Consider the following 27,585-nt stretch of genomic DNA (forward strand, 5'->3'; position numbering starts at 1 on the left):
TATTTATGTAATTAAATACATAAATATTTTATCTAAGTCGAGTTTTTCACATTTAAATTGAGTTTACATAAAGTGAAGTTTGGGGTGTAGTTTTATGCTTGGGTCGAGTTTGGGGTGGAGTTTTTATTTTGATTAATTTATGTTTTTATTTTATGAGCAAAATAGTAAAATTAGGACGACTTTCTTTATTCGATTTAGAACGTCACACACTCCCTGTTCTCTCATTCACCCTATTTTATTCTCCTAATTATTTAATTCTTTTCCACATTTTCGGTACCTGGATTCTAAAAATCGAAGCATCTGGAAATCTATTGATTAATTTGAAATAACACATAATAAGTAATTATATAAGACCTTTTCAACATCCATAATAAGAAAAATATATCGATGATGTTAATATTGAAATTTGAACTTAATTCAACCTCAAAAGTTATCTCAAGTGATAAGATTAATTGTACAAGTTCACATATATAATTTTCTATGATTTAATTCAAGTGATGTGAGACATTTAACTAACTCTCTCACGTCCAGCAATGAAAATTTCGAGCATGAATCATACAAGATATTAATGGGTGACTCGTTATTGCAGTCCAACATCACGGTGAGTTTGGGCTATGAAACCATGTTCAAATTAAGACTTAAACCTAACTCAACACCAAAAACTAGCTCAAGATATGGTAATTGTCAAAGTCCATATATATTACTCTCGGTGACTTAATCCAATCGATGTGTGACATTTAACAGCAGAAAACATGAAATTTCAACAAATTTTTCAGATCAAACATGCATAACGTTGAATAATTTGAAATAAATGTATTTCAACAACATCGATCCATCTAAATACAACCTAAACTTAACCAGAGTTGAAGGAAATAGTTTATTAATTTACTAATACAGGAATAGTGATGTTTATTTTAGGTAGCCAATAGTATCGAGAGAAACCCAAAAAAAAGTATAAGATGCCATTTCCAATTTCTAACATATTTTAAAACGTTATTTGTAAACTACGGGCCAACTATTTTTAACTGGTTTCCCAATATGTAGCCACAAACTACTATATAAATAGACCTTGTGTCAACTACACGATATAATTCAAACTTCTCGTGAAAGATTTAAGTCACTAAAATGCTTGCCTTATCACCTCCGATTTCAAATTTTGGATGGTTTTGGGAAGATCCCAACACTTTTGAAAACCAAGAAAACTTGTGCATACAAAGACCAGATCAAATTTCGAGCTCTATTAATGCCGATCGTCTCCATTCCCCTTCTTCCAAGAATACTGTACATCCTAAGAACAACGATTTCTCACGTTTTCGTGACGGATTTATGGAAAAGGGAGACGCGGATGATGCGGACAAGAAGCTCAACCATAACGCATGCGAACGAGATCGTCGTAAAAAGATTAATTCTTTGTATTCTACTCTTAGATCGTTGCTTCCAGGCGAGGATCAACCAGTGAGTTTTTCCCCCTTTCTTTCCATTTCATGAGAATTCAAACTGTAATCTTTGTGATTTGATAATCTATTTTATCAAACTTCAGTTTTAGTGTATTATATTTGATTTCTTTACAATTTTGGTTAATTTTCTACGTGATGATGACATATGTAATGTTATATCATTTGTCAGCGGAAAATAAACAAAAAAATTGCAAAAATTTGAAAGACATGAAACAAAACAGGCCGAGGAGAGTGATGTGATTCAAAGAGAGAATTAAAGTTAATCTAATTAAAATTTTGAGCTGGTAAATAATTTTATAAGCTTTGAATACCATTTGTGGTTAATTATTTCGATATATGGTTTCTGTAGAAAAAATTAAGCATTCCTGCCACAGTTTCGGGAGTGTTGAAATACATTCCTGAGCTACAAAAACAATTGCAAAGACTCAGCGAGAAGAAGGAACAACTTCTGTCAAAGATTTCAATGAAACGAGATTCACTCAATATCGATTTTAGCACTAATGAGCGGAGAAAAGCGGTGCACACGGACGTGTTGTCGTCTCCATCTTCGTCGTCGGCAGTGTCCGCAAAAAGATTAAACGACGGAGAAATAGTTTTCCAGTTCTCGACGGCGAAAGGCGAAAAGGGTTCGTTGTCTAGAGCTATGTTGAATTTGGAGGAAGAAGGGTTTCTTGTGTTGAATGCATCTTGTTTCGAGTCTTCTGAAGGCAGAGTTTTCAACAACATGCATCTTCAGGTACCCCATGCACGTCGTAAATATTTAACAAAAAATAAGGGAAAATTTACCTTGTAAGAAATTCTTACAGTCGATTATCGATTTATTTTCTAAATTTGTCTCACTTTTCCTTTTCTAACAGGGGCGAGGAGGAAGCCTGGGAGCCGGCGAAGAACGATATTTGATCCAAAAAATGAGGTCGTTTAATGAGAAAATGGGAGGAGAAGAGAAATTAGTCAAGAGTTGACTAACATTAATGTTGGAGATATATAATAATGTTTTAAAATCATAAATTAAACCTATATTAATATGATACTTTTTAAATTTACTTGTCACGTATTGAATTTTAATAATTCAATTTGGACTTCAATATATATATATATATATATATATATAGGGATAAATTAATTTATCGACTTGAATTCGTCATGATATTCCAAGAATTTAGTGGTGATAAATTTAATTGGGACTTCAATATAATAGCTCATCTCACGAGACCAATTACTCACAAGTCAGAACTCAGACGTGTTCCATACATTTAAGTAAAAATAATACTTTTGAAATTTCAGGTAACTCAGAATTACTGATATTATGTAATAAATATATTTTAATTTCAAATATCATTATGATAATAATATATATAAAATATCGATATAATTTGACATACCAAAAAAATATAGGGATATGTCTTGTTGTCAAACTAACTTATTCAATATTGCATTCGATATTGATTAGGTGAAACTGTTATTAATAAAAATAAATAAATAATTATATTTAAAAAAATCATGAGTAAGTTTTTTGTGAGACGGTCTCACGAATCTTAATATGTAAGACGAGTCAACCCTACCGATATTCACAATAAAAAGTGATATTCTTACCATAAAAATTAATATTTTTTCATATATGACCCAAATAAAAGATTTGTCTCACAAAATACGACCCGTGACACCGTCTCACACAATTTTTTGCAAAAAAGCATATATTAGTTCGTGGATCAAATGGTAAAGAATGAATTAAAATATTTCAGAAATACACTTTTTGTAATTTATAATTAGATGAAAAATATTTGATTACTAACTATCAAAATTTTAAAAAATAAATACATTTTTTTTGCAAAAAGTAAAAACTCTCTTCATTTATTGTATAAATAAATTTTGATTAAAATTTTTAAAACAAGATAAAAATATTATACTAAAGATAATTTTGGGTGGAAAAATATCTTGTTTTTATTTTCATTAGACTTGTATGCGTCTATATATATATATATATATATATATATATATATATATATATATATATATTAGATTTTTTATTTTATATAATTTTTTTAATTTCACAAAAGTGAGAGTTTGTCAATAACATAGATTAGATTAGATTTTCATTTTACCTACCCACGTACGTACATCGCGTGTAGCAGTGTCTAATTGAACTTTCTTTGACCCATGAACACGAAATGTCCGAAATACCCTCACATCAGCTTTGTATTAGAGTGAGTCTCATGTGAGACCGTCTCACGGATCATAATCTGTGAGATAGGTCAACCCTACCCATATTCACAATAAAAAGTAATACTCTTAGCATAAAAAGTGATACTTTTTCATGAGTGACCCATATAAAAGATCCGTCTCACAAATAATATCCGTGAGATCGTCTCATACAAGTTTTTGCCTTTGCGTTGTATTAATGCCAAAATAAATAAAGTCGCGTCCGATTCATTATTCTACTACGTACAATTACACCTTCCACTCCTTCCCCATATATATATACGTACGTACCCGTTCCCTCTTCCTGAATTCCCACCCCCACCGCTGCGCCGCCGCCGTCCCCCGGGCCTCTACGAACCGATCATTTTTAAAATCAAAAGAATTCTCTGTATGTATTAATGTATGAAGACGAGGATGCGTAAAGTTGAAGAAAAGCTATCAATCCAGGTGAAAAGCACCGCCGGAACCTATCAACGTCGGGCTCCATTGATGAAGAGTTTTGTGTTCGTATACTTCAGAGCTAGAGGGACTGTTTTAATGGTGTTTCTCACAATGTCGCTCCTGTTCCTGCCGCTCGTTCTTCCTCCCCTTCCGCCGCCGCCGCTGTTGTTCCTCGTAATCCCGGTAGCCATCATGGCGGTGCTCGTATTCTTGGCCGTCACGCCGCCACAGCGCCCCAATGCTGCTTCCCTCTCTGTATGATTTCCGATGAATGACCACAGGTTCGTACGCAGAGTAAATTATACATAAAATTATTAAATGAAAAGCCAGTAAATTATTATTTTTGGTTACGAAATTTATTTTATTACAATAAATTGTTATTAATATTAACGATCGGAGTAATCAAGGAAAGTGTCTTATTATGTAAGCTACATTAATTGTTTTTTTTTAAATTTTTAAATGACATTATTACAAATTAATTAAATAAGTGTCTTATTGAATAATACAGAGTTAATGCATTTAAGACATCAATGTCCGTACAATTTTTCAAATGTGCATTGTATTTAGCATTTTAATTATATTCATTGTTCCAACTTTTCATTTATTTTCATTAAAGGATTAATTACAATATTGTTGGTTCAAATGACATTTAGATATATAGTCTTAAGTGTTTCATTAATTACATTAATATTTCTACCAGACTTATGTGATAATTTATGTCTAAGATTTACAGTATTTTGATATGACACATTTTACTTTAGTATAATTATATATTTTTGCAATTTATTATAAATAAAATATACTCTCTGTGTGTGTATATGTATAAATTTACGTTTGTGTAAATTCGCTGCGATTTTTTTATTATATAATCGCATCCCATATTTTTTCTATGTTGTTACACAAAAATTATTATGTGAAGAACTTACATATGAGAGATATATTTTATTTGAGTTGATGAAGAAATATTATTTTTTATATCAAAAATATTACTTTTTATAATAAATATAGACAAAATTGATTCGTCCCACGAATAAAGATACGTGATGAGGAGAGTAAGAGCTCAATTCCGAAGAAGGTCGGAGGGTATAAAACCAGAACCAAGTGTTTGAAATTTCGTATCTTGACCCAATTCTCCCGACAAAACGTAGGAATTAGTGCGTGCAGGAAAATGGACTTTTCTTTCTCCATTGACCTATCTTAAGCCCTGGTTTTATGACGTTGAGTTCGTTCTATTCTCTTAGCTCAGGCTCCTATCAAGCTTCGCTTCGCGCATGATAGCGGCATTCACAAGATATCTATTATATTATTATTATTATTATTAGATAAAACTTGAATGAATACACAATTAATATTCTTCATTATAAATAACTATAATTTGACCCAATCAAAATCTCAATGCATTTTCATATTTGTACAATCCTTTTGGTAGGGGTTAAAACCTATTTAGCACACGTCTATTTATTTAATAAATTGTTTTACTTGCTTATTTTTTAAAAAGAAAAATGTGTAATAGAATTTTGATACTTTTAAAAAGTCAGATCGGCATTTACACAATTTTTTAAACAAAATCTCACACATATAAATTATAATAAAGAAAAACATTTCATTATTTGGCAATATTGCTAAATAATAAATAATAAAATAAAAATATATATATATAAAATATATAGCCTAGCCGCTACCTTTCAACGGCGGTTTGCCGGCCGAATTCAAGAAATTTTGAAGGCGGCTGGGATGTGAATTAGCAGAATGTAACTTTGTTGACGTTGGCCTATAGGTCCAAGCAATTTTCCTTTCCTTCCTTTCGACGTTTTACCGAGCAGAAAGAGATGCGTGAGAAAATTATGCTACGTGAGATGTAATGTTCATGAGACGATCTCATGTATTTATATAATGAGTTGGATTGACTTGATTCCTACAAAATTATAGATATTTGACATAAAAAATAATATTTTTCATATATCATATCAAGTTAGATCTTTTGTCTCACAAAATTGTTTTGTGAAATGACTTCACAATAGTTTTTGCGCATATTTATTTATGTGGTAGTAATTTTGAGTTTTGAAAACTTAATTTGGAAAATACTAAAAATCATATTGATACATGCATGAACTCTTTATAAAAAAGTCAAAGTTGATATGTCCAACTAAAAAAATCAAATTTATCCTTAATTCAATTTATTGTTATTACAATCAATTTGATAAACAATTTTATTTTCAAGATACTTTAATTGATTTTTTTAAAAAAAATACTATAGATATTTAAACAAATTATATTATAATAAATAAATATTATACACTTTGTATTAAAATATTATAATCACTAATTAACATAAATATATCTCAATAGATAAATTATATATTTTATTATAATAAATAAATATTATACACTTTGTATTAAAATATTATAATTACTAATTAACATAAATATATCTCAATAGATAAATTATATTATTTATTATAATAATTTATACTGACAATATTTACGACTATATAATAAAATGTTATTACATTTCTCTATCAATATTGTCGTGATAAGCGGTCCCAAAGAAGGGGCTAGACCGGCTTCAATCCAGTCTGACGTATGTCCTTGTAGGTACAGTTTAGTACATAGGATACGATAAGTAAGAGATATACAGTATAAGGATAAATCAAAGATAAATATAATGATAATATAATATGTTAAATATTTGGTATGATTTTAACAAGAGTAATTAAATTTATATATTGACATGTAATGACAAATTAACCATATCACAAAAACTTATATTCCATTGTTGTCAAGATCTTGTAATTGCATATCTCAATTCTTAAATTTCCAAAATATGACAAAAGATATATATGGTCCTAAAGAATAATTTTCGTTTTTTTTGTCTTATTTTGGAAATTATTTAAACAATTTCTTTTCTTTTTCAAGGTGATCATCGGTCAAATTTGATTTTTGTCTTTTTCTTTATTTTTTTATAATCTTTTTCATATGCATTTAAATAAATGGGGGTAATTAAGTAATTTGTAGTATATTTTATCATTAAATTAAAACTATCACACATCTTACTAAGGATGTTTTATCATTCTAAAAATGTATTTATCAAGGGCCCATTATATTATCATGTGCTTTTTAAAAACGTACCAAATGTGGGATAAGGCTGATTATTTATCAATCTCACCCTTATCCCGTGTACCAAACAGTGCAGTAGGGTCTAATCCCATAATCATATATTTGATTTATAATGTTCTTTATATTTTAGCCCAAGTCCACTGAATTTTGTAAAGTCAATCCAATTCTCATATAATTTTTTTTCCCAAGGGAAGAACAAGATTTACCCAAAAAAATATGTTGTTTTATGTTTCTTTTAATTAATTATTATAACGTGTGTGCAATATTTTCTTAAATACTTTATTTATTCAATTTTTGTAATGAGATTAAATTATGAAAATGTTTTCATTTTGATTGTGTTTATTGTCATCAAAACCTCAAATATATATATTATCATCCATACCTATAACCTATGTATGGGTGGACGTTTGGTTTCGGGTACTCGATCCGACCAGGTCGAGTAAACGAGATTTAGTTTGGGTCACAATTGGAATGAGAGGAAGCATCTTCTTGCTTGCTTTGGAAGGTCAATAGTTTGGCTGTATTTTTTGGTTTGGCTGTACTTTTTGGTTCGAGAAGTCGAAAAATTATGGCTGTAATTTGGGTACCCGCATGTGTGATATCCGAATTACCAGATTTTTTCATGTAATTCAGATAGTCAAAAAAGTCTACTCGATTGATCGGGTACCCGATCCGATAAATCCGAAGTCGACCCGACACCCACCCCTAACTGTGTGATTCGATATCAATTTAATTAAATCTATATTTTTTATCTTATCACTTATGTATGTGTTCCGTCTGTTATTATGAAAATATTTGTTAATTAAATAAACACCGATCATAAAATATATATTTCTGTAAATAATTTTTTACTAAATCTTTATTAACTATAATAATAAAATAAATTCATATAGGAGTGAGTGATAGCAGTAGTAAAGCAAATGACCTTTCGACAAAACTTATATTTACATTGTTGGTTTTATAAAGATTTATAATTTTTTTAATATATAAAGATTTGTAATTATACAGTAATGTTGGATAATATTTAAGTATATCTATTTAATAAAGACCATGTATATTTGAGACGATTTAATAGATTTATATTTGTGACATGGATCAATCCGACAAACATTTACGGAGATAGTTAATATTTTTTTCGTTGGTAGGATAGCGTCGATGGTCGGTGACCGAAGATTTTGGTTAGGAAATAAATCTAGAAATCGAATTAGATAAGTTATAGTAAAGAGATGATTAGTCCAAGTATCGTTCACACATAGACTAATATTCAATTACTATATTTTTTTATCATTTAATTTAAGTTAAACAAAATAAATAAAAGGAGTATTATGAATTATTAATCTAAACTATTAAATAAAACAACTCCAATTAAAAATGACGGATTCAAATATCGAAGATGGATTCAACTTTAAATAAAAAACTAAGACATACAACGGTGCCGAACTCTACTATGTTTGTTAAAATTCAATTAATTATTTAATTCTTGACAATCACGGTGAAATTCCTCAATTTATTTATTAAATGATTCATCGATTTAATAAATCTATTTAAATCTAACAGTAAAATTATTTATAATGGAATTTAATCATATTTAAATGCATTAAATCTTTGTGAAATTTCAGTTTTAACCAAAAACATGCACTGAAGCAAAGTATTATTTATATTCAGTTTAACCTTGCATTGATTGATATATTTGTTGCTATATTTAACCAATTCTCTTCCGATTCGTGATTAATCAACAAACATGTAAATAAGTGATCAGACTATTAACAAGAAATATTAAACCAACATCAATCAATAATTAAAATCAAGAACAATAATATATTAAAAATAAACCAAATATCAAACAAATTATTGTTTGACCCTATTGTTGTTTTAGACTAAAAAAATTTATTCCATAAAATTAAAACAAAGCAAAAACATATTGTTTGAATTCATAAGAATAAAATATAAGAATTTCCCTTTTGAAGTTGTCTTCTTCCTTTCTCTCAAACTCTAATAGCTTCATTCTTCCTCCAAGTTTCTCTCTTCCTCTCTGCTGTTGTACGTTCTGTCCTTCTTCTTTTTCTCTATTCGATTATTGTACATAAAGTTATGATTCATGAGCTCACGTCTTGTCAATTCACAATTAGTTCATATAAGTATGACTTAAAGTTACATAGATAATGTCTCAAAAATTCGATACATAGCTAGTTTGTGCCAAAATCCTATAGCTACAACTACAACACATCTCAATCAATTATAGGTGTAATGCAATCTATTAATTGATAAAAACCAACCCCCCACGCTTTAAAGATCGACAATATCATCGACATCATGCTATGATAAAATAAAACAAGAAAATAAAAAATAGCAAAAACACTTCTCTGATTCTGTCGTAATTTTGAATAACCATTGAGATGATACTGCTAGAAATACTCAATTGATAATCATTTATCTTGACAGCTCCTTGAGGTGCAAATGAAATCATTGCAGAGAATTCAACACCTAAATTTATTGTCTATAGCTTGACTATGGAGAATCAATCATCAAAGAGCAGCTTCCGCCCATAGTAAGTATCATACAATATTGCATATGTGTCTTGATTATGCGTGTCCTCAAGCTTGGCATGATATTGAAATTGTAAGCATGTCGCTTCAACAACACTCAACATAAATTACTTATTAGGGAAAGAACATGAAGCTCGTAGATGATATAATATTCTAGAGTTTGCGTTGATGAAACTAAAGGATCAGCTGGTGGGATATATGTTAAGATCATATATGAATTCAAATCCTTCGCTTTGTGTTCATCTACGGTCTCACAGATCAATTTCGTGGGACGGATCTCTTATTTGAGTCATCCATGAAAAAGTATTACTTTTTATGCTAAGAAGTATTACTTTTTAGTGTGAATATCGATAAGGTTGACCCGTCTCACAGATAAAGATCCGTGAGACCATCTCACAAGAGAACTACTCTTGGGGCATAAATTATTCTCTTAATTATTCCAATTATTTTTTTAAAAAATCTGTATTAAAATTTCGGAGCCTACACTATTTGGCCAACTTTTAAGGATACTAATTACCTAGTACTATGCGGTATATAATTTAATATTTCACAATTTTTAATATAAAATACAGTTTTTATCTCTAAATGTAAATATTATTAGTCACATATCTATTTGGTATTAAAAAAAAATATGATTTCAGTCGACATATTTTCTTCCTTAATTTCCCTCCGGTGGTAGTTTCGGTTTTATTGTATTTGGAATTTATAATAAATGAGATAAATAAAATTTAAATATCTGAGAACTTAGTGAGCTAGTGAAGTTGGCATACATATTTATACCAATCAAATAGAAATATAACCGTGTAAGTTTCTATATGATATGACTGACATGCAGTAAAAATGACGTATCGTGATGCTATAATGTATCGAACATAATGCATTGATTATTCAGGATTCTAAAATGAATATCGTGAGCCAAAGAGGTGGTTCTTACCAACATTCAGCATAACACTTTTTCTCCACATATCCAAATAAAATTCGTACAATCGATCATTTACGATGGATATATAAACACCGTCGCTACATTAAGCGACGGTTTTTTTGAAGAACACCGTCGCTATATGAAGCGACAAGTTTTAAAAAAGCTGTCGCTATATTAATCGGCGGTTTTTTAAAAAAACCGCCATTTAAGAAGCGACGTTTTGTAACCACAAAATTCATTAAAAAAACTACTACGCAAAAATTAAAATTATATAGTAAATTTTCGGCAAAAAAAATTTAAAACCTGATTTGCGCGAAGATATGCAGCTCCACGTAACGCTGGAACATCGCACCGACGAGCAAATCTACGAAATAAATACAAAAAATTGTTAGTACAAAATAAAAAAATCGAAACTTCGAAAAAATTGATAGAGATTAACTACTACTAGAGATAGATGAAAAATGGTTCAAGAAACACCGTCGCTATATTGCGACGGTTTTTCATAAACCGTCGCTACTATTGCGACTGTTTGATAAACCCGTCGTTATTTTGTGCGACGGTCTTGTATTCCACCGTCGCTAATATAATAGCGACGGTTCAAAATGCATTGTCGCTTAATTTGATAAGCGACGGTTTTATTATCAACCTTTGCTATATAGCAACGATTCCACCAAAATCGTGTGTATTAAAAACGAGATCGGCGACGGTTTATACAACCCGTCGCTATACTAGCGACGGTTAAGCTATAACGGTCGCCGATTGAGATCGGTGACGGTATTTTCAGAAACCGTCGCAAATCAGATCGGCGACATTCTTTTCTTAAACCGTCGCTACTATAGCGACGGAGTTAGTTGAACCGTTGCTATATAGCGACGGGTTTTAATAAAACCGTCGCTTGATTCTAATATATACCTACCTTCGCGGACATTTTCTTAAACGATTTTTCATCTATCTCTGGTAGTAGTTAATCTCTATCAATTTTTTCGAAGTTTCGATTTTTTTATTTTGTACTAACAATTTTTCGTATTTATTTCGTAGATTTGCTCGTCTGTGCGATCTTCCAGCGTTACGTGGAGCTGCATATCTTCGCGCAAATCAGGTTTTAAATTTTTTTTGTACCGAAAATTTACTACATAATTTTAATTTTTGCGTAGTAGTTTTTTTAATGAATTTTATGGGTACAAACCGTCGCTTCTTAAACGGCGGTTTTTTAAAAAAACCGCCAATTACTTTTTTAAAACTGTCGCTTCATATAGCGACTTTGTTCTCCAAAAAAACCGTCGCTTAATGTAGCGACGTTTATATATACATCGTAAATGATCGATTGTACGAATTTTATTTGGATATGTGGAGAAAAGTGTTATATGAATGTTGGTAAGAACCACCTCTTTAGCTCACGATATTCATTTTAGAATCCGGAATAATCAATGCATTATGTTCGATACATTATAGCATCACGATACGCCATTTTTACTGCATGCATTCATATCATATGGAAACTTACATGGTTATATTTCTATTTGATTGTTATAAATATGTAAGCCAACTTCACTAGCTCATTAAGTTCTCAGATATTTAAATTTTATTTTATCTCATTTATTATAAATTCCAAATACAATAAAACTGAAACTACCACCGGAGGGAAATTAAGGAAGAAAATATGTCGACTGAAATCGTATTTTGTTTAATACCAAATATATATGTGACTAATAATATTTACATTTAGAGATAAAAACTGTATTTTGTATTAAAAAATGTGGAATATTAAATTATATATCGCATAGTACTAGGTAATTAGTATCCTTAAAAATTGGCCAAATTGTGTAGGCCCCAAAATTTTAATACAGATTTTTTTAAAAAATAATTGGAATAATTAAGAGAATAATTTATGCCTCAAGAGTAGGTCTCTTGTGAGACGGTCTCACAGATCTTTATTTGTGAGACGGGTCAACCCTTATCGATATTCACACTAAAAAGTAATACTCTTAGCTTAAAAAGTAATACTTTTTCATGGATGACTCAAATAAGAGATCCGTCCCACGAAATTAATCTGTGAGACCGTCTCACATAAATTTTTGTGTATAAATTATTTTTATCGTGTGTATTTTTTCCACCTAATTGGAAGTATAAGTTTCTAATATTCAAGTTACTCAACGAATAAATTTTAAAAATATATTTATTAATAAAAAATAAATATATTAAAAGGAAGAGACCATTCTTGTAGGTTGTAGCCCTTGCAATTCAGCGTGAAATACCTTTTTCTCCCAAAAAAGGCGGACAAGCAAGGGAAAAATCCTGCAAGGTCGATCATTCTACGGCTACATAAGGTGAGAGTAGTATTTTATTGGATTTCCTTGTGTAAATTGAGTTATGTTCAAGAAATCTACTTGCTATGAGGATATAGTAGAAAATTTACATTCTAAAAGAGATGCTGAAACATTTGTCGTTGTGATTACGATTTCATAATTTGGATTTAAGGGTTTTGTGTATTCCCTCATCCAGTTCAAGAGGCGAGGAGCGATGAGTTTTGTCCAGCTTTTGTTGGGATTCATGTAAACTGTGAGTAAAATAGAATTTGCTTGTTGGATTGATGGAAAAAAATGGCACTTATTTAGAGTTATATGCTAATTGTTAGGAATTCTCGATCTTTGGTGATCTGATTTGTGTATGACGTCTATCACAACCCATTTTAACCATGGAATAATAGGAAAATAACAAGATAACACTTACATGTTAGTGAATAAAGTTTCTTACTGGAAGAAAAAAGGTTTTGGATTTTGTTCGAAATATTGTGTTCATAACTATGGTTGAAGCAATGGATACTGTGGGGTCAGAAGGATGTGGTGATGTCAAATTGGATGTCGTGTCTTACAGATACTTGTGGAGTGTGGACATGCAATTGTAGTCTGTATATATGTTTTGTGCTTTTGTTTGAAACCTTTGTTTTGGCTTATGATGTTTAAGTGGGTTCTTAATGTTCATTAATGGATGTATAAAGAATTCTGCTGAGTGGACTTGGGATTACAAATGTATGTTAGTTTTATGCTGCAGAGATGCTTTTAAACTTGGAAAATTTCATGTCTTTTGAACCCAATTTACTCGACAAATCTAACATTTTCCATTATATACATGAGATTGGAATCTTAGGGTTGCTGCATTTGTTTGTTGAGTTTTATGCTATTACACCGTTGTTTTTAGTAATAATCGTTTACCTTTTTTCAGATTAAATGGAGCTGGGGTCATTCCAAGATAATTCACAAGCGACTTTTTCGTTGACTGATGAGGATCATACTCTAGCCAATACTCTGAGATTTAGTCTAAATCAAGAGTGAGTTCTACATATAATTGGGTCTATACACCGAAACTATAGTTACCCAAACATCAGATGTTAGCAAGAGCATAGGTGATATCATACTTTCCAGCAAAAATCATAGTACCCAATCCCTGTTGTTAATAACTGTTTTGTTCCGATTGTGTTTCTTCCAACTGTTGGTTCAATCGTCTTGCATGATTTTTCTCATTATAATCATATCTGTAAAAGTAGATGTTAAATGGTATAATGATATCTTGCAGCCCCAGAGTTTCATTTTGTGGTTACAGCATTCCACACCCTTCTGATGCTCGTGTAAACATTAGAGTTCAAACAACCGGTAATGTTACTGAACCATTTATTTGTAAGAAGAAACTGTCGATATCAATACAACAACTTTGAAAATTGCCTTAGCGCACCCCAACGTTTCACACTTGGTGTCCCTTCAAAGGTTAAATATTACTCGATTTCTACTTAAAAGCTGATCTTTGTGTTCTGGTTGTAGGTGATTCGGCGCGAGAGGTACTCAAAGATTCTTGCCAGGATCTGATGCTAATGTGCGGACATGTTAGAAGCACCTTTGATCAGGCTATTACGGAGTTCAAGAATAACAAAGATCTTAAATCCATGAAAATCGAGCAGTAATCTATCTATTTATACCTTATTTCTCATAGATGTAGTATCAATTTATCAACTTTGATTTCCAATATTCTGATTCTATGAATTTGAACTTGAGTGTGAACTCCCTATATTTCGAAAATGAGACTTATGCTATCCTCTTACTCCCTCCAACCATGTCTATACATCGATAATCGATAGCAGCCACCGAAATTTTATAATTGGCTTACAAGAACAGAGATTAAAGGTTTATTAAAGAATCAAGCCACCCAAGATTATCATAAACCTTCTACAACACTTACTAAAGCCCTTATGTTACATGGACTGATATTCACCATATTTTCCGCTCAATGGACTAAAAGTTTGCTACATATTATATGATATGGTAATTGGTGAAACTGTAGCCAATCCGATAAAGAATGCAGCATTGGATACGAAGTTTGAGTAGAACCGTCACAGCTGAAATGAATGATACATATTTCATATTTGTGTTATCGACTTTATATAAATTTATGTGAAAATGATTTTTTTTCCCTTCAAATTTTTGTTTTGATTAATTAAGTTTTCATATATATTAGTGTACATGTCCACGCACACGCGTGCATGTATCATATATTTTTTTAATTAATTTGATTTATATTTAAACAAAAGTAATAACGTAGTTATAAAAATTAATGACTAATGATACTCTCGTTTGAATTGATTATATATACAAAAAATTAATGACTGATGATACTCACGATACGTCATTTTTATTGCATGTCTGTCATATCATATGGAAACTTTTAAATTTTATTTTATCTCATTTATTATAAATTCCAAATACAATAAAACCGAAACTACCACCGGAGGGAAATTAAGGAAGAAAATATGTCGACTGAAATCGTATTTTGTTTAATACCAAATAGATATGTGACTAATAATATTTACATTTAGAGATAAAAACTGTATTTTGTATTAAAAAATGTGAAATATTAAATTATATACCGCATAGTACTAGGTAATCAGTATCCTTAAAAGTTGGTCAAATAGTGTAGGCCCCGAAATGTTGAAAACTCTTGACCACAGCTGTGTAGAGGACTAACATCCTATCATGTGGGCGTGAACACTCTCATACATCGAGGCCAACAAGAAGAGAATAAGAGTTGGTCTTGTCGGGACCATGTTGTTAGAGTAGGTGCTCAGCGAGCCAACTTGTGGCTTGAGCTTTATTGACTATTATATAAAAATAATATTTATTTTAATAATAATTTCACTGATCTATTTTTGACAGCTGTCAGTTTTGTGAACTCATTCACCAAAACTGACAGTTCCAATATCCTAACAAAATTAGCAGTTAAGTTAATTTCTACATCCTTCAGTACATGGATTAACATATAAACTCTTTTTTAGCAACTTTTTTGATCTCCATCAAACTATAGTCGCCAAATTCAACTCTTTGAACTTGATTATATCAACGAGAACACATAACCCAATACTTGTGTGACCCTCAATGGTTCATGGATACAGCTAGCCGTGGGTTCACAACTTCGTGCAATTCAGAATAACATTTATTCTTATTCGAGCCTATTCTAATTAGCCTCATTTTTTTTATCAACGCTCGTTGATAAAAAAAATGTCAAATCTCATGTCTGATTGCACCCATCAGACCATGGTAAGAGCGTTTAGTAGCATCGGCCCATGATCTCTAGGTATTAGAGATAATGCCTGCAAGAACCTTAAGTTATAAGTAATATACTGTACGGTCTTTTCAACTCATATATCATGATCAAATATGCTGCCATTGATATATCGAAAGCTGCATTTGAATTCGATAATGATATGATGTATCTTTGAGTAATAATAGTGACATTGTATGTACAACTAGGAAAACACATTTTCATAAAACACATTTCTTGCTCTTGCCAGAGACTCCTTGCACTATTAAATCATCAGATTATATATGATATCTTCACTTGTAGCAAAAGGTGAATACCCGACTATAATGTATTATCCTACATATTTCAAAACTACACCCAACTTCGCCACCTGATGACCCTCAATGGAGTCGGTAAACAGAACAAAGTTCACACTAGTACACAGAGCCTTTACGTTATGTCACGCCCCGAGACCGGGGTTGGTCAACACCGACGTTATTCAACAATCACAAAATTGCTAAAAAAACAAGCCTCGTAGTACAGTAGAAACCAAAACCAGTTTATATCATAAATACCAAAAAAATGGAATCGTATTTACAATAATAACTCTGAAAATGATAAAAATATGCGGAAGCATTTATAACTTGAATCAAAAACTCACAAGAACATATTCTTAATTAAAATCCTTCTTGCGTCCACTATCAGCCTCAAAACTGGTGTCCGATTCTTCTTTTTTCTATTTCTTCTTCTGATTTATCTAGGGAGGGTAGAGTAAGGTGGGTGAGTATTTTGAGAAATACTCAGCAAGTGGGGGCCGTATCGAGCACAATATATCAACATGCATAAAATTTCTAAAATCACATGACTTGCATAACATCATTCATATCACATGCATAACATTTACCAAGCACTAAGATTCATCTATTTTCTATGGTTTATTGATATCAGTCCCTAATTTTTACTCCTCTAAGGGGACGAGGCCGTATAGCGGTTATATCCCACACCACGTAAGGGTACGTCATGGTTGGGATTCCCACCCATATACAGTTGAATCCTCATAGTGCCCAAAACCATATGACAACCTTCACAAGAACGGAGTAGGAGAAGAAGGTGTACTCGACCGTATTTTCATAAAAACGAAAAAACATGCATAACAAGATTTAATATTTAAAGTAAGCCCACTTACCTTAGACCTGGAAGAAAACATGAAGAATTCAAAAAATCATAGAAGAATCGTTCAAGTGACACTTCGAAAATGCAGCAGCACATCGTCTGGAAAATCAGCCGTCTTAAAAATTTCGTTGCGCATTATTGAATGAGCATGGTTCTAGCAAGAGTTGGAATTTTAAAGATTAGGCACAAATATTATTTGATTTAGTGAGCAGCCATCATGGAATAAGTCATATTGTGATTTGCATTTTTCAGTTTTTGGTGGTGAAACAGGTTTCAAATCTGATAACAAAATATCATCGGTGTAAATTTGGCCCAAGAAGGCAATCCTAGAATATAGCCCCTTCAAACTCACTGTGGCAAGTTCTTTTACAGACGAATAACATCTGTGGCTGCTGTGTTTCCTATGCCTTACGTAGTTCAAACCAGGTTAAAAAATATACACAAAGAACAAATAAAAATGAAACAATATATGCATAAACAATGAAAAGATTTCACAAGATGGGATCGATTATCTTTCACGTGTCTTCAGCAAAAACTTTAAAAATATAATCACGAAAACGTCTTGAGTACTGTCTCGGATCAACGGCTGATATTGAGTTGGGGTCGTATTGGATGGACTTGTAAGCGTGCTCAAGTTTCTTGGTAATATCGTAATCTTGAAGAATGTCTATGATTCCAAAGAACATTATTACATCATAGTATTCTCCAGTTGGTTCTCCTACCAGCTGAACTTCACCGTCGTTCCTTCTTTCAGTTCTTTCCACTCTTGCAGGCATGTTAATTCCTAATTTTATGCTAGCCCACCTGGGAGAAAAATGTTTCTTTTAAGGTACCGGTATTTGAAACTAATAATGTGGTAATGAAAATGGAAAGCGTTGTCAAAATTTGTTACCGTTCAGGGTCTAGAAGCAACTGATCTACATCTGCTCTAGATAAACATGGAACTGATTCGGTTTCCGAACCTCCGTTATCTGCATCAGAGGAGAAATTTTGATTTCTTGGTTCTGAAACGTTAGATATCGAGGTCAATTGTGAATAATCAGGAGGGAAAAGAATATCGCCATGGAAATATCATAGACAAGTTTAGTAATTACCGACAGGTGTTCTTGCACCAGGAGGAGTATGATCAGCATTTGATGCTTCTATGAAATGAAGACCAACTAGGAGGCTATAGTCCATAATTCTCTCCTGTTCAAGAAACTCGCAGTCCTTGTCAGCTTGCCTGCAAGTGAAAAAATTCTTGAATAAACTGAAAATTATAGGTCTTGCTGTGTTCTTTTATGCTAAAAGTTGTAGTTAATGGCCACATTTTCATAGACACTTGTTTACCTTATCTTCTTCCAAAATAAGAAGAGCAAAGAGAAGGGCTCGTCTCGACCTTTTCTAACAAAAGCTAGATGACAACACAGAATTGGAACTGAAATGGCTTAAATAGGGGTTCTACCTTCGAAGTTCTTGGAACCATGTCTTTTGGAGACGGAAGATGAAGTTGAGATCAAGATCCTTGAGTGTTGTAGTTGCATCAATTTCTGATTCTGGTTTATCAGTCAATCTCCCAAAAGTCGAGCCTTTCAAGTCATATCTTCTATGGATCATATATTCGGAACAGAAGAGATTTCCCATGATGATGAACCGTACCTAAACCATAAATCATGTTAGATCTTTCAAGATATATTAAAAAGCCTAACGTGATGTTTTAAATCTTACCTTCTTCTGTGCAGGTCCATTCAACTTGACACAGTGCAGGCCAAAATATTTTGTGACTAAGGTGTTCTCAAATGCTCGAACATGATTGTAATACGCATTTAACATTCTCAGAAGAACCTGAAACATATGATATATGCATAAATAAGAACACAGTTTTTGTGCTGGATTGGATCATACTCCAGGAAACCAAATAGAAGTCTCACTTTTACTTCAGCCTTTTTCATCGTCTTGATCATGTAGCGATCATCATTTGTTAAGTAAAAGAAGCTCCCGCTTTTTCCCGGAGAGGAAAGTTCTCGTAGTGCATCGTCCCCACATATTGATAACATGTAATCTGCTGCATCCACCTTGAACAACATCCTCAAAGTCCTGCATGAGTTTAACATACTATGTTTAGAATCCAAATTTGCTAATCTTAACTTTAAATTGTGTATTTACCTGAACACTTTTGGGCAATAATCCTTCCATCGAAACTCGCAGGACTGGTGTGGGGGAGTAATCTTGGAACCTTCCGAAGGAAACTTTGTCCAATATTTTTCCTTCGGGTCAAAAGCAGACGGCTTCAAATCCAACGATGGAGGTGGACCAGGTCTTCCAACCGAATGCCTGCACATCACCATTGATAAAGAGAATCATTGTATATTTCAAGAAGAAATGTCGAGAACAATGACTATAAGCCGAGGCAGGTCTAACCGGGGCAAGTTATTTTCTGAATCAGCCCCTGGATATTGTTAATTACCTAATTCCTAGCTGCAGATTAAGCATAAGCTCATAATTCCTATGCCCTTTACTTATTGTCTCCCCTTGTCTCTTCACCACTTTTGGTATCCGGAGTGGACTGCCTCGAGTACTCGTACCCTCAACTGGTAAACCTGAGAAGGTGTCATCACTGTCATGTCCCGCCATTGCACCCCTGTCAAGAACACCGGCACTGCAATGATGAGGTGAGGCTCCATCCGACAAACGCATCCTACCCATATCCTTATCTACACCTGCATCTATTCTACCATCCACAGACATCCTTCTTGGCCTAACACTCGATTCCGCACCCTTAGCAGACCTCCAAACTGCGAGCTTCTTTTGCGATGGCCATATAGGGACCTTTTCTGCAGGACAAACCGTGCAATCCTTCAAATCATTAATGAAAACTTCTTGAGGATCCCATTCAAGATTTCCCACCACCACTGATCCCGAGGGATAGTAAGTCCCATTCTGTTCTTTTGCATCCTTGCTCCAATATCCTGTATAAAAACTTCCGTCTGGCCATCTAAACGTCCCGTTTCCTTTCGGAAATCCATCCTCCCAGTTCCCTTCGTACAAATTCTCATTGGTCCAATAAATTGTCCCCTTCCCACCGATCTTCCCATTTTTCCATTCTCCAACATAATAAGTCCCACTCTTCCATTGATATTTACCATTTCCTTCTTGCGCACCACGGCTCCATTCGCCTTCATAACTGTCACCATTAGCATAATCCTTCAAGCCAAAACCATGCTTCAGATTCATCACCCACGAACCCCTGTACATTCCCCCATTGGCCCCCGTGTACGTCCCTTCTCCATCCATAAAACCACTCTTGAAATTTCCTTCGTATGACGCGCCAGATGGCCAACTAAACGTGCCTTTTCCCATTGATTTTCCTCTAAACCATTCTCCCACATACATACATCCATCCGTCCACCAGTATTTCCCATTTCCATGAGGGAAATCATCGGCCCAATAGCCATTGTAATAGTCGCCATTCGGTAGAAATCTTTCTGCATGATACACTTCTCCACTTGCATGCCCTTCTTCTTCATCCTCATTTTCTTCCTCAATATTATCTACTGCATAAGACGTGCCGAATATCGTGTTGGCACGTTTCTTGGCTGCAGCCTGAGTTTTACGCACTGTCGCCTCCCACGCCTTCATGGCTAGGCTAATAATCTCTCAAAATGACAGAATATACTCATTAATTTGAATAAAACAAAACCAAGATATAAGTTTTATTGAAATATAATCTTCATCCTAGTTGAAGAATCTGTCATGCATACAAGCTAAGGACAGAAAAACTAAGATTGGCAAACAACAAATCTTTCATTCTCTTTCATTACATCTCCTTTCTTTTTCCTCCCTTTGTGGAGAGAAAATGGAAACAATGAGGCAAATAATCTAAGCCAAACAAAAAAGAAAAAAGAAAAAAATATTATCGACCTTACATATATATATATATATATATATATATATATATATATATATATATATATATATATATATATATACACACACACACATATGTCCCCTTTTCTTGCTACATTTGCATCAGTTTTTTTATGTAATGGTGTTTATTATTATTATTATTTTAAAAAAAAGACCCTTTGATCGTTGTTTTATTTGGACATTTGTCAAAATACTTAACTGATCAAATTGACACAAAATCTCACTGTACTATGTTTAGATATCGATTGTTCTCCGACAGCCAATAACATAAAATATTTCCAGATTATCTTAAGAATAAAACTTGTTCATCATACGTTAACATCGCTTAAGACATGAGGGCTACCTTGCATTTGGCGAGTTAATGGAATTTTGGGTCCAAAAAATAGCAATATATATATATATATATATATATATATATATAAATGAGTTGGTGATCTCCGTAACATTTTTAAAATTATATATATATATATATATATATATATATATATATATATATATATATATATATATATATATATATATATATATATATAATTTTAAAAATGTTACGGAGATCACCAACTCATTTCTTTTCCTTATTTTTCTTAAAAGAAGTTTCTATTGCAAGATATCCCAATTTGTGCTCATATATATTTATAATTATTTCTTTCAATGCAAATCTGTAAAATATTATAATTTGTATGTACTGTTGTTATATTCAACTTTATAATATTGTAGGCAACATTCAACAATATCAGAACCTAGCATATGTTGTATTTCATGCGTGAAATTTAAATTTAATGTCATTTGGATATATTGTAAAAATACATGTAAAAGGATATCCTTAAAATAATTTATCCTTATTCCCAATTTTTTCAATCTAGTTTTGTGTGCTAATTATATCGATAAATTTTTAGATTATGTCTCAATTTCATCAAATAATTAATTATATACAATGTGATTTCATTCTCTGTCCTCAAATTGAACGATCAACATATTTAATCCTTAATTTCACCTAAAAATCAAACGCTATTATTATTTTCGTTTTAGTTTCGAATCATTTCATCTGGGACTTGGAATTTATTTTTGTCTTTATATTTTTATTATGTCCGTGATTCACGGCTTTCTTTTCTTTTCTTTTTTCTATCTTTTTTTCTTGTAATTCATTTAAAATTCTATGAACATGTTTAGTTATAAACTGAAAAAAAATATGATTATCTTGAAAGGTTCGTATAATGCCTGTTTCATCAACATAAGTCAAAGCATATATTTGCAAAGATAAAAACTTTATTCTAGTCAGTTTTTTATTAGCAAAAGATATTTAAATTTTCGTTTTAGTTTCGAATCATTGTACTTACTTGTATATACCCACCCGACCAAGAAATGCAAATATAATATAAAACTTTTGTTAAGTACTAGGGGAAAAATATAGTAATTTAGGATTGAAAAAAAGTAGTGCCTAATTACTTAACAAACTACTTATCATATTTCTTGAAATGGTCAAACAAAAACTATCTTACAAAAATTATGACGTTGAGTCGCCTACTAACTACTAGAAGATGGATGGGGTTGGGAATAGTCCTTTGTCGTCCAATGGTGCCAAACATATATATATATATATATATATATATATATATATATATATATATATATATATATATATATATATATATATATATATATATATATATATATATATGTTGAAAAATATATTTAAAATGTGTGTATTGAATATTTGAATGTTGAATATTTGAATGTTGAAAATAAGAGTTGTAAATATTGAAAATTAGTGTGTTGATGTAGGTAATGATGTATTTTATTTTTGGATTATTTGTAAAGATTTCCTATAAATAGATCTCTCATTTGTGAAGAAAATCACAATTGAGTAGAGAGAAAAAAAATTATAAAGTGTGTAATTTGGTAAATTTTGAGAGTTTGAGATTTTTACTTTTTACCATAAATTTTTACTTTTTCACAACACGTTATCAGCACGAAGCTCTAAAAGTCCTACATACTTTTCCAAGCTCCAAACAGAAGAAAAAGGTAACAAAAATAATTATATTTATTTTACTGTTATTTATTGTGTATTTATTTAATATACAATATAATGTTATTATTAGAAATAATAAAAATAAATTTTTCATAAACTTGTTATAAATCCTGGGAGGATGTTAAGACGACATCCCACACTCCCGGTAAGGGATATCTCGGAGAATATCCTCCTCGTACGTTTTCTTTATTTTTACAAATACTTGTACTTGTTGTTTATAACGTTACTTTGTATTGCAATATTTATTAACTAATAAAATGCATCGTAATTTTTTTTAGTACCACCATGTCAAATTTAACAAAGCTCGAATTTGTTGCGTTCGACATCACGGCAAAGAATTATATGCCATGAACTCTCGATGTAGAAATGCATCTTGAGTCATTGAGTCTAAGCGAGACTATTAAAGAAAATGGCATGTGTACATCACAAGAAAAGGCAAGAGCCATGATATTTTTGCGTCGACATCTCGACGAGGGATTAAAATGTGAATATCTGACTGAAAAAAATCCCATGGCTTTGTGGAAAGGATTGAAAGAAAGATTTGAACATATAAGGGAAGTTATACTTCCGACCGCCCGTGATGAATGGAATATGTTAAGATTCCAAGATTTTAAGAAAGTCAGTGATTATAATTCAGCGATGTATCGAATAATCTCGCAGCTAAAATTTTGTGGACATGAGGTCACAGAATCTGAGATGCTTGAAAAAACATTTTCCACGTTTCATGCATCAAATATTACTCTACAGCAACAATATAGAGTACGTGGATTTGCGAGATATTCTGAACTCATCGCCTGTCTTCTTGTGGCGGAAAAGAACAACGAGCTATTAATGAGAAATCATCAGTCCCGACCCACTGGATCAACAGCATTTCCAGAAGTAAATGATGTAAGTAAAAATGAATTTAAACCTCGAAACCAAAATCAAATTCAAAGACAAGATTTTGGTCGAGGTCGAGGTCGTGGACGTGGACGTGGACGTGGAATTGGCCATGGTCGTGGTCGAGGCCGTGGTTTTGAAAACAATAGAGATAGTTATTTTTATAACTCATCTCAAAAGAGCGTCCCAAACCATCCACAGAAAAGGCATCATGAGAATACAAGTGTTAATGAGAATCACTCAAAAAGATATGAAAGTTCTTGTTACAGATGTGGTACTCCAGGACATTGGTCCAACCTTTGTAAACTTTATAAAGAATCATTAAAGGGGAAAGAAAAGGAGACCAACTTCACTGAACGCAGTGAGCGTTTGAGTGATTCAACTCATTTTGATGCTGGTGATTTTATGAATGATTTCTCTGGAAATGATCAACATGTTGGTGGGATAGAAATGAACAATTTTGATGCTGCAGATTTTCTCAATGATTTTTCTGAAAATGAACAATATAATGGTAGAATATAAATGTATAATAATTTATTTTTCATGTATTCATAGAATAATGTTTTATTGTATAATTATGATATGTGTTATATTTAAATATATATTGCCAGTAATTTATTTCATTGCATATTTTTTTGAAGTTCAAATATGGAAAATTCTATGAGCAAAGCTGAAGTTTGCATACCCGATAGTGGTACAACGCACACTATCCTCCGAGATAAAAGATATTTCTTGGAACTAAAACCAACAAAATCAACGGTGAATACAATATCAGGTCCTGTAGACTTGATTAAAGGATGTGGTAAAGCACAATTTTTGTTACCTAATGGTACAAAATTTTTGATCAATGATGCTTTATATTCACCACAATAAAAAAAAAATTTGTTGAGTTTTAATGATATATATTCCCATGGGTATGATACTCAAACAATGAATGAAGTGAATGAGAAATATATGTGTCTTATCACATAAAAATCAGGAAAGAAATATGTGATTGAAAAACTACCAATGCTCCCTAGTGGATTGCATTATACACATATAAGTCTCATTGAATCAAACATGGTAGTTGATAATTCTTCGATATTAACCAATTGGCATGATCGATTGGGACATCCTGGTTCAACAATGATGCGAAAAATTATAGAAAATACACATGGTCATCCACTGAAAGACCAGAAGATCTTTCAGAATAATAAGTTTCAATGTAAAGCATGTTCTCTTGGAAAACTTATTATAAGACCATCACCAGTCAAAATCCAAACTGAATCACCAATGTTTCTTGAACGTATTCAGGGTGATATTTGTGGACCAATCCATCCACCATGTGGACCATTCAGATACTTTATGGTATTGATTGATGCCTCCAGCAGATGGTCATATGTATGTTTATTGTCAACTCGAAATGTTGCATTTGCAAGATTACTTGCTCAAATAATAAAATTGAGGAATCAGTTTCCCGATTATACAATCAAGAAAATTAGACTTGATAATGCTGGTGAATTTACTTCCCAGACTCTCAATGATTATTGTATGTCTATGGGAATCATTGTTGAGCATCCTGTTGCTCATGTACATACACAGAATGGATTGGCTGAATCATTGATTAAACGTCTGCAAATGATTGCTAGACCAATGATTATGAAAACAAAGCTCCCTATTTCTATATGGGGACATGCAATTTTACATGCTGCTTCATTAATTCGCATCTGACCAAGTGCATATCATAAATACTCCCCATTACAGCTTGCATTTGGTAAAGAACCAGACATTTCTCATCTGAAAATTTTTAGATGTATGGTGTATGTGCCTATTGCACCACCACAACGAAAGAAAATGAGACCTCAAAGAAAGGTTGGAATTTATATCGGTTATGATAGTCCATCAATCATTCAATATCTTGAACCTCAGACAGGCGACGTGTTCACAACACGTTTTGCTGATTGTCATTTTAATGAGGAAATCTTCCCAACGTTAGGGGGAGAACAGAAACATACCAAAAAAGAAATTACATGGTACGTATCATCATTGTTACATCTGGATCCAAGAACAAAACAATGTGAAAAAAATGTACAACAAAATGTACACTTGCAAAGAATAGTAAATCAAATACCAGATGCATTTGCAGACACAAAAGGGGTAACTAAATCATATATACATACTGCAAATGCCCCTGCTCAAATTGAAAAATTCCAAAGAAACAAATAGAAGATACTCATGATGTCATTAAACGCCTGAAGCGTGGAAGGCCAGTCGGTTCCAAGGATAAAAATCCTCGAAAAAGAAAATTCATAGAGAAACACGATGATCACAAAATAAATAATGATGTTTATGAAGAAACACATGATGATCACAAAATAGAGAATGGTGTTCCTGAAGAAACACATGATGATGAAAATGTTCTGTCAGAACCACAAACTGACGAGAATCATGAAATCTCTATCAATTACATTAATACTGGAAAAATATGGAACCGAAAATATATAGATGAAATTGATGATATATTTTCTTATAATGTGGCAATCGACATCATAAATGATAACGAAGATCATGAACCAAAATCTTTTGGTGAATGTAAAAATCGACAGGATTGGATAAAATGGAAAGATGTCATCCAGGTTGAATTAGATTCGCTAAATAAACGTAATGTTTTGGACCTATAGTCCTTACACCTGAAGGTGTAAAACCTGTTGGATACAAATGGGTTTTTATTCGAAAGCGAAATGAGAAAAATGAAATAGTAAGATATAAAGCTCGACTTGTTGCACAAGGTTTTTCTCAAAGGCCTGGAATTGATTATGAAGAAACGTATTCTCCTGTGATGTATGCAATTATGTTTCGGTATTTGATTAGCTTGGCGGTATCTGAAAATTTAGAAATGCGTCTTATGGATGTTGTTACAGCTTACTTATATGGATCACTTGATAGTAATATATATATGAAAATCCCTGAAGGATTTAAGATGCCTGAAGCACAAAGTTCAAAACCCAGGGAATGTTATTCTGTGAAATTACAAAGATCATTATATGGGTTAAAGCAATCAGGTCGAATGTGATATAATCGACTAAGTGATCACTTGATGAAAAAGGGATATGTAAATAATTTAATATGTCCTTGTGTTTTCATTAAGAAAACAACATCCGGATGCGTAATTATTGTTGTATATGTTGATGATTTAAACATCATTGGAACGAATAAGGAAATTCAAGAAGTTGTGTCATACTTGAAGGAAGAATTTGAAATGAAGGATTTTGGAAAAACCAAGTATTGTCTTGGTTTACAAATTGAACAAAAAGAATGTGGAATGTTTGTTCACCAGACAAATTATACAGAAAAGATCCTTAAACATTTTAA

At 32.1% G+C, this 27,585-nt stretch overlaps 3 protein-coding genes across 7 annotated transcripts; 2 read left to right on the forward strand and 1 right to left on the reverse strand.

Annotated features, from left to right (window-relative positions):
- The first annotated feature begins 1,116 nt into the window (after positions 1–1,116).
- On the forward strand, positions 1,117–2,429 carry LOC140818632 (transcription factor bHLH101-like). Its single transcript, XM_073178662.1, has 3 exons — positions 1,117–1,455; positions 1,807–2,193; positions 2,315–2,429. The coding sequence occupies exons 1-3, from the start codon at positions 1,126–1,128 to the stop codon at positions 2,417–2,419; spliced, it is 822 nt and encodes a 273-aa protein (XP_073034763.1). The 5' UTR covers positions 1,117–1,125; the 3' UTR covers positions 2,420–2,429.
- A 9,195-nt stretch (positions 2,430–11,624) lies between these two features.
- On the forward strand, positions 11,625–14,766 carry LOC140818592 (uncharacterized). 4 transcript variants are annotated; one of them, XM_073178604.1, is made up of 5 exons: positions 11,631–11,781; positions 12,907–12,984; positions 13,905–14,010; positions 14,256–14,332; positions 14,498–14,766. In XM_073178604.1, the coding sequence occupies exons 3-5, from the start codon at positions 13,910–13,912 to the stop codon at positions 14,635–14,637; spliced, it is 318 nt and encodes a 105-aa protein (XP_073034705.1). In that variant the 5' UTR covers positions 11,631–11,781; positions 12,907–12,984; positions 13,905–13,909; the 3' UTR covers positions 14,638–14,766. The 4 variants fall into 4 exon arrangements, with proteins under 4 accessions (XP_073034704.1, XP_073034705.1, XP_073034703.1 ...); XM_073178602.1 differs by having other exon boundaries at positions 11,633–11,781; positions 12,907–13,009; XM_073178603.1 differs by lacking the exon at positions 12,907–12,984 and having other exon boundaries at positions 11,625–11,781.
- Positions 14,767–17,704: 2,938 nt separating this feature from the next.
- Positions 17,705–21,199, reverse strand: LOC140818828 (phosphatidylinositol 4-phosphate 5-kinase 6-like). 2 transcript variants are annotated; one of them, XM_073178885.1, is made up of 8 exons: positions 19,867–21,199; positions 19,566–19,733; positions 19,331–19,496; positions 19,128–19,244; positions 18,865–19,058; positions 18,515–18,642; positions 18,313–18,391; positions 17,705–18,224 (listed from the first exon to the last, which is right to left on the reverse strand). In XM_073178885.1, exons 1-8 carry the CDS (start codon positions 21,036–21,038, stop codon positions 17,936–17,938), a joined length of 2,313 nt encoding a protein of 770 aa, XP_073034986.1. In that variant the 5' UTR covers positions 21,039–21,199; the 3' UTR covers positions 17,705–17,935. The 2 variants fall into 2 exon arrangements, with proteins under 2 accessions (XP_073034986.1, XP_073034985.1); XM_073178884.1 differs by having other exon boundaries at positions 18,313–18,424.
- Positions 21,200–27,585: the final 6,386 nt, after the last annotated feature.

The sequence above is a fragment of the Primulina eburnea genome, chromosome 17 (genome assembly GCF_022965805.1).
Source record: "Primulina eburnea isolate SZY01 chromosome 17, ASM2296580v1, whole genome shotgun sequence".
In the NCBI taxonomy this organism is placed as follows: domain Eukaryota; kingdom Viridiplantae; phylum Streptophyta; class Magnoliopsida; order Lamiales; family Gesneriaceae; genus Primulina; species Primulina eburnea.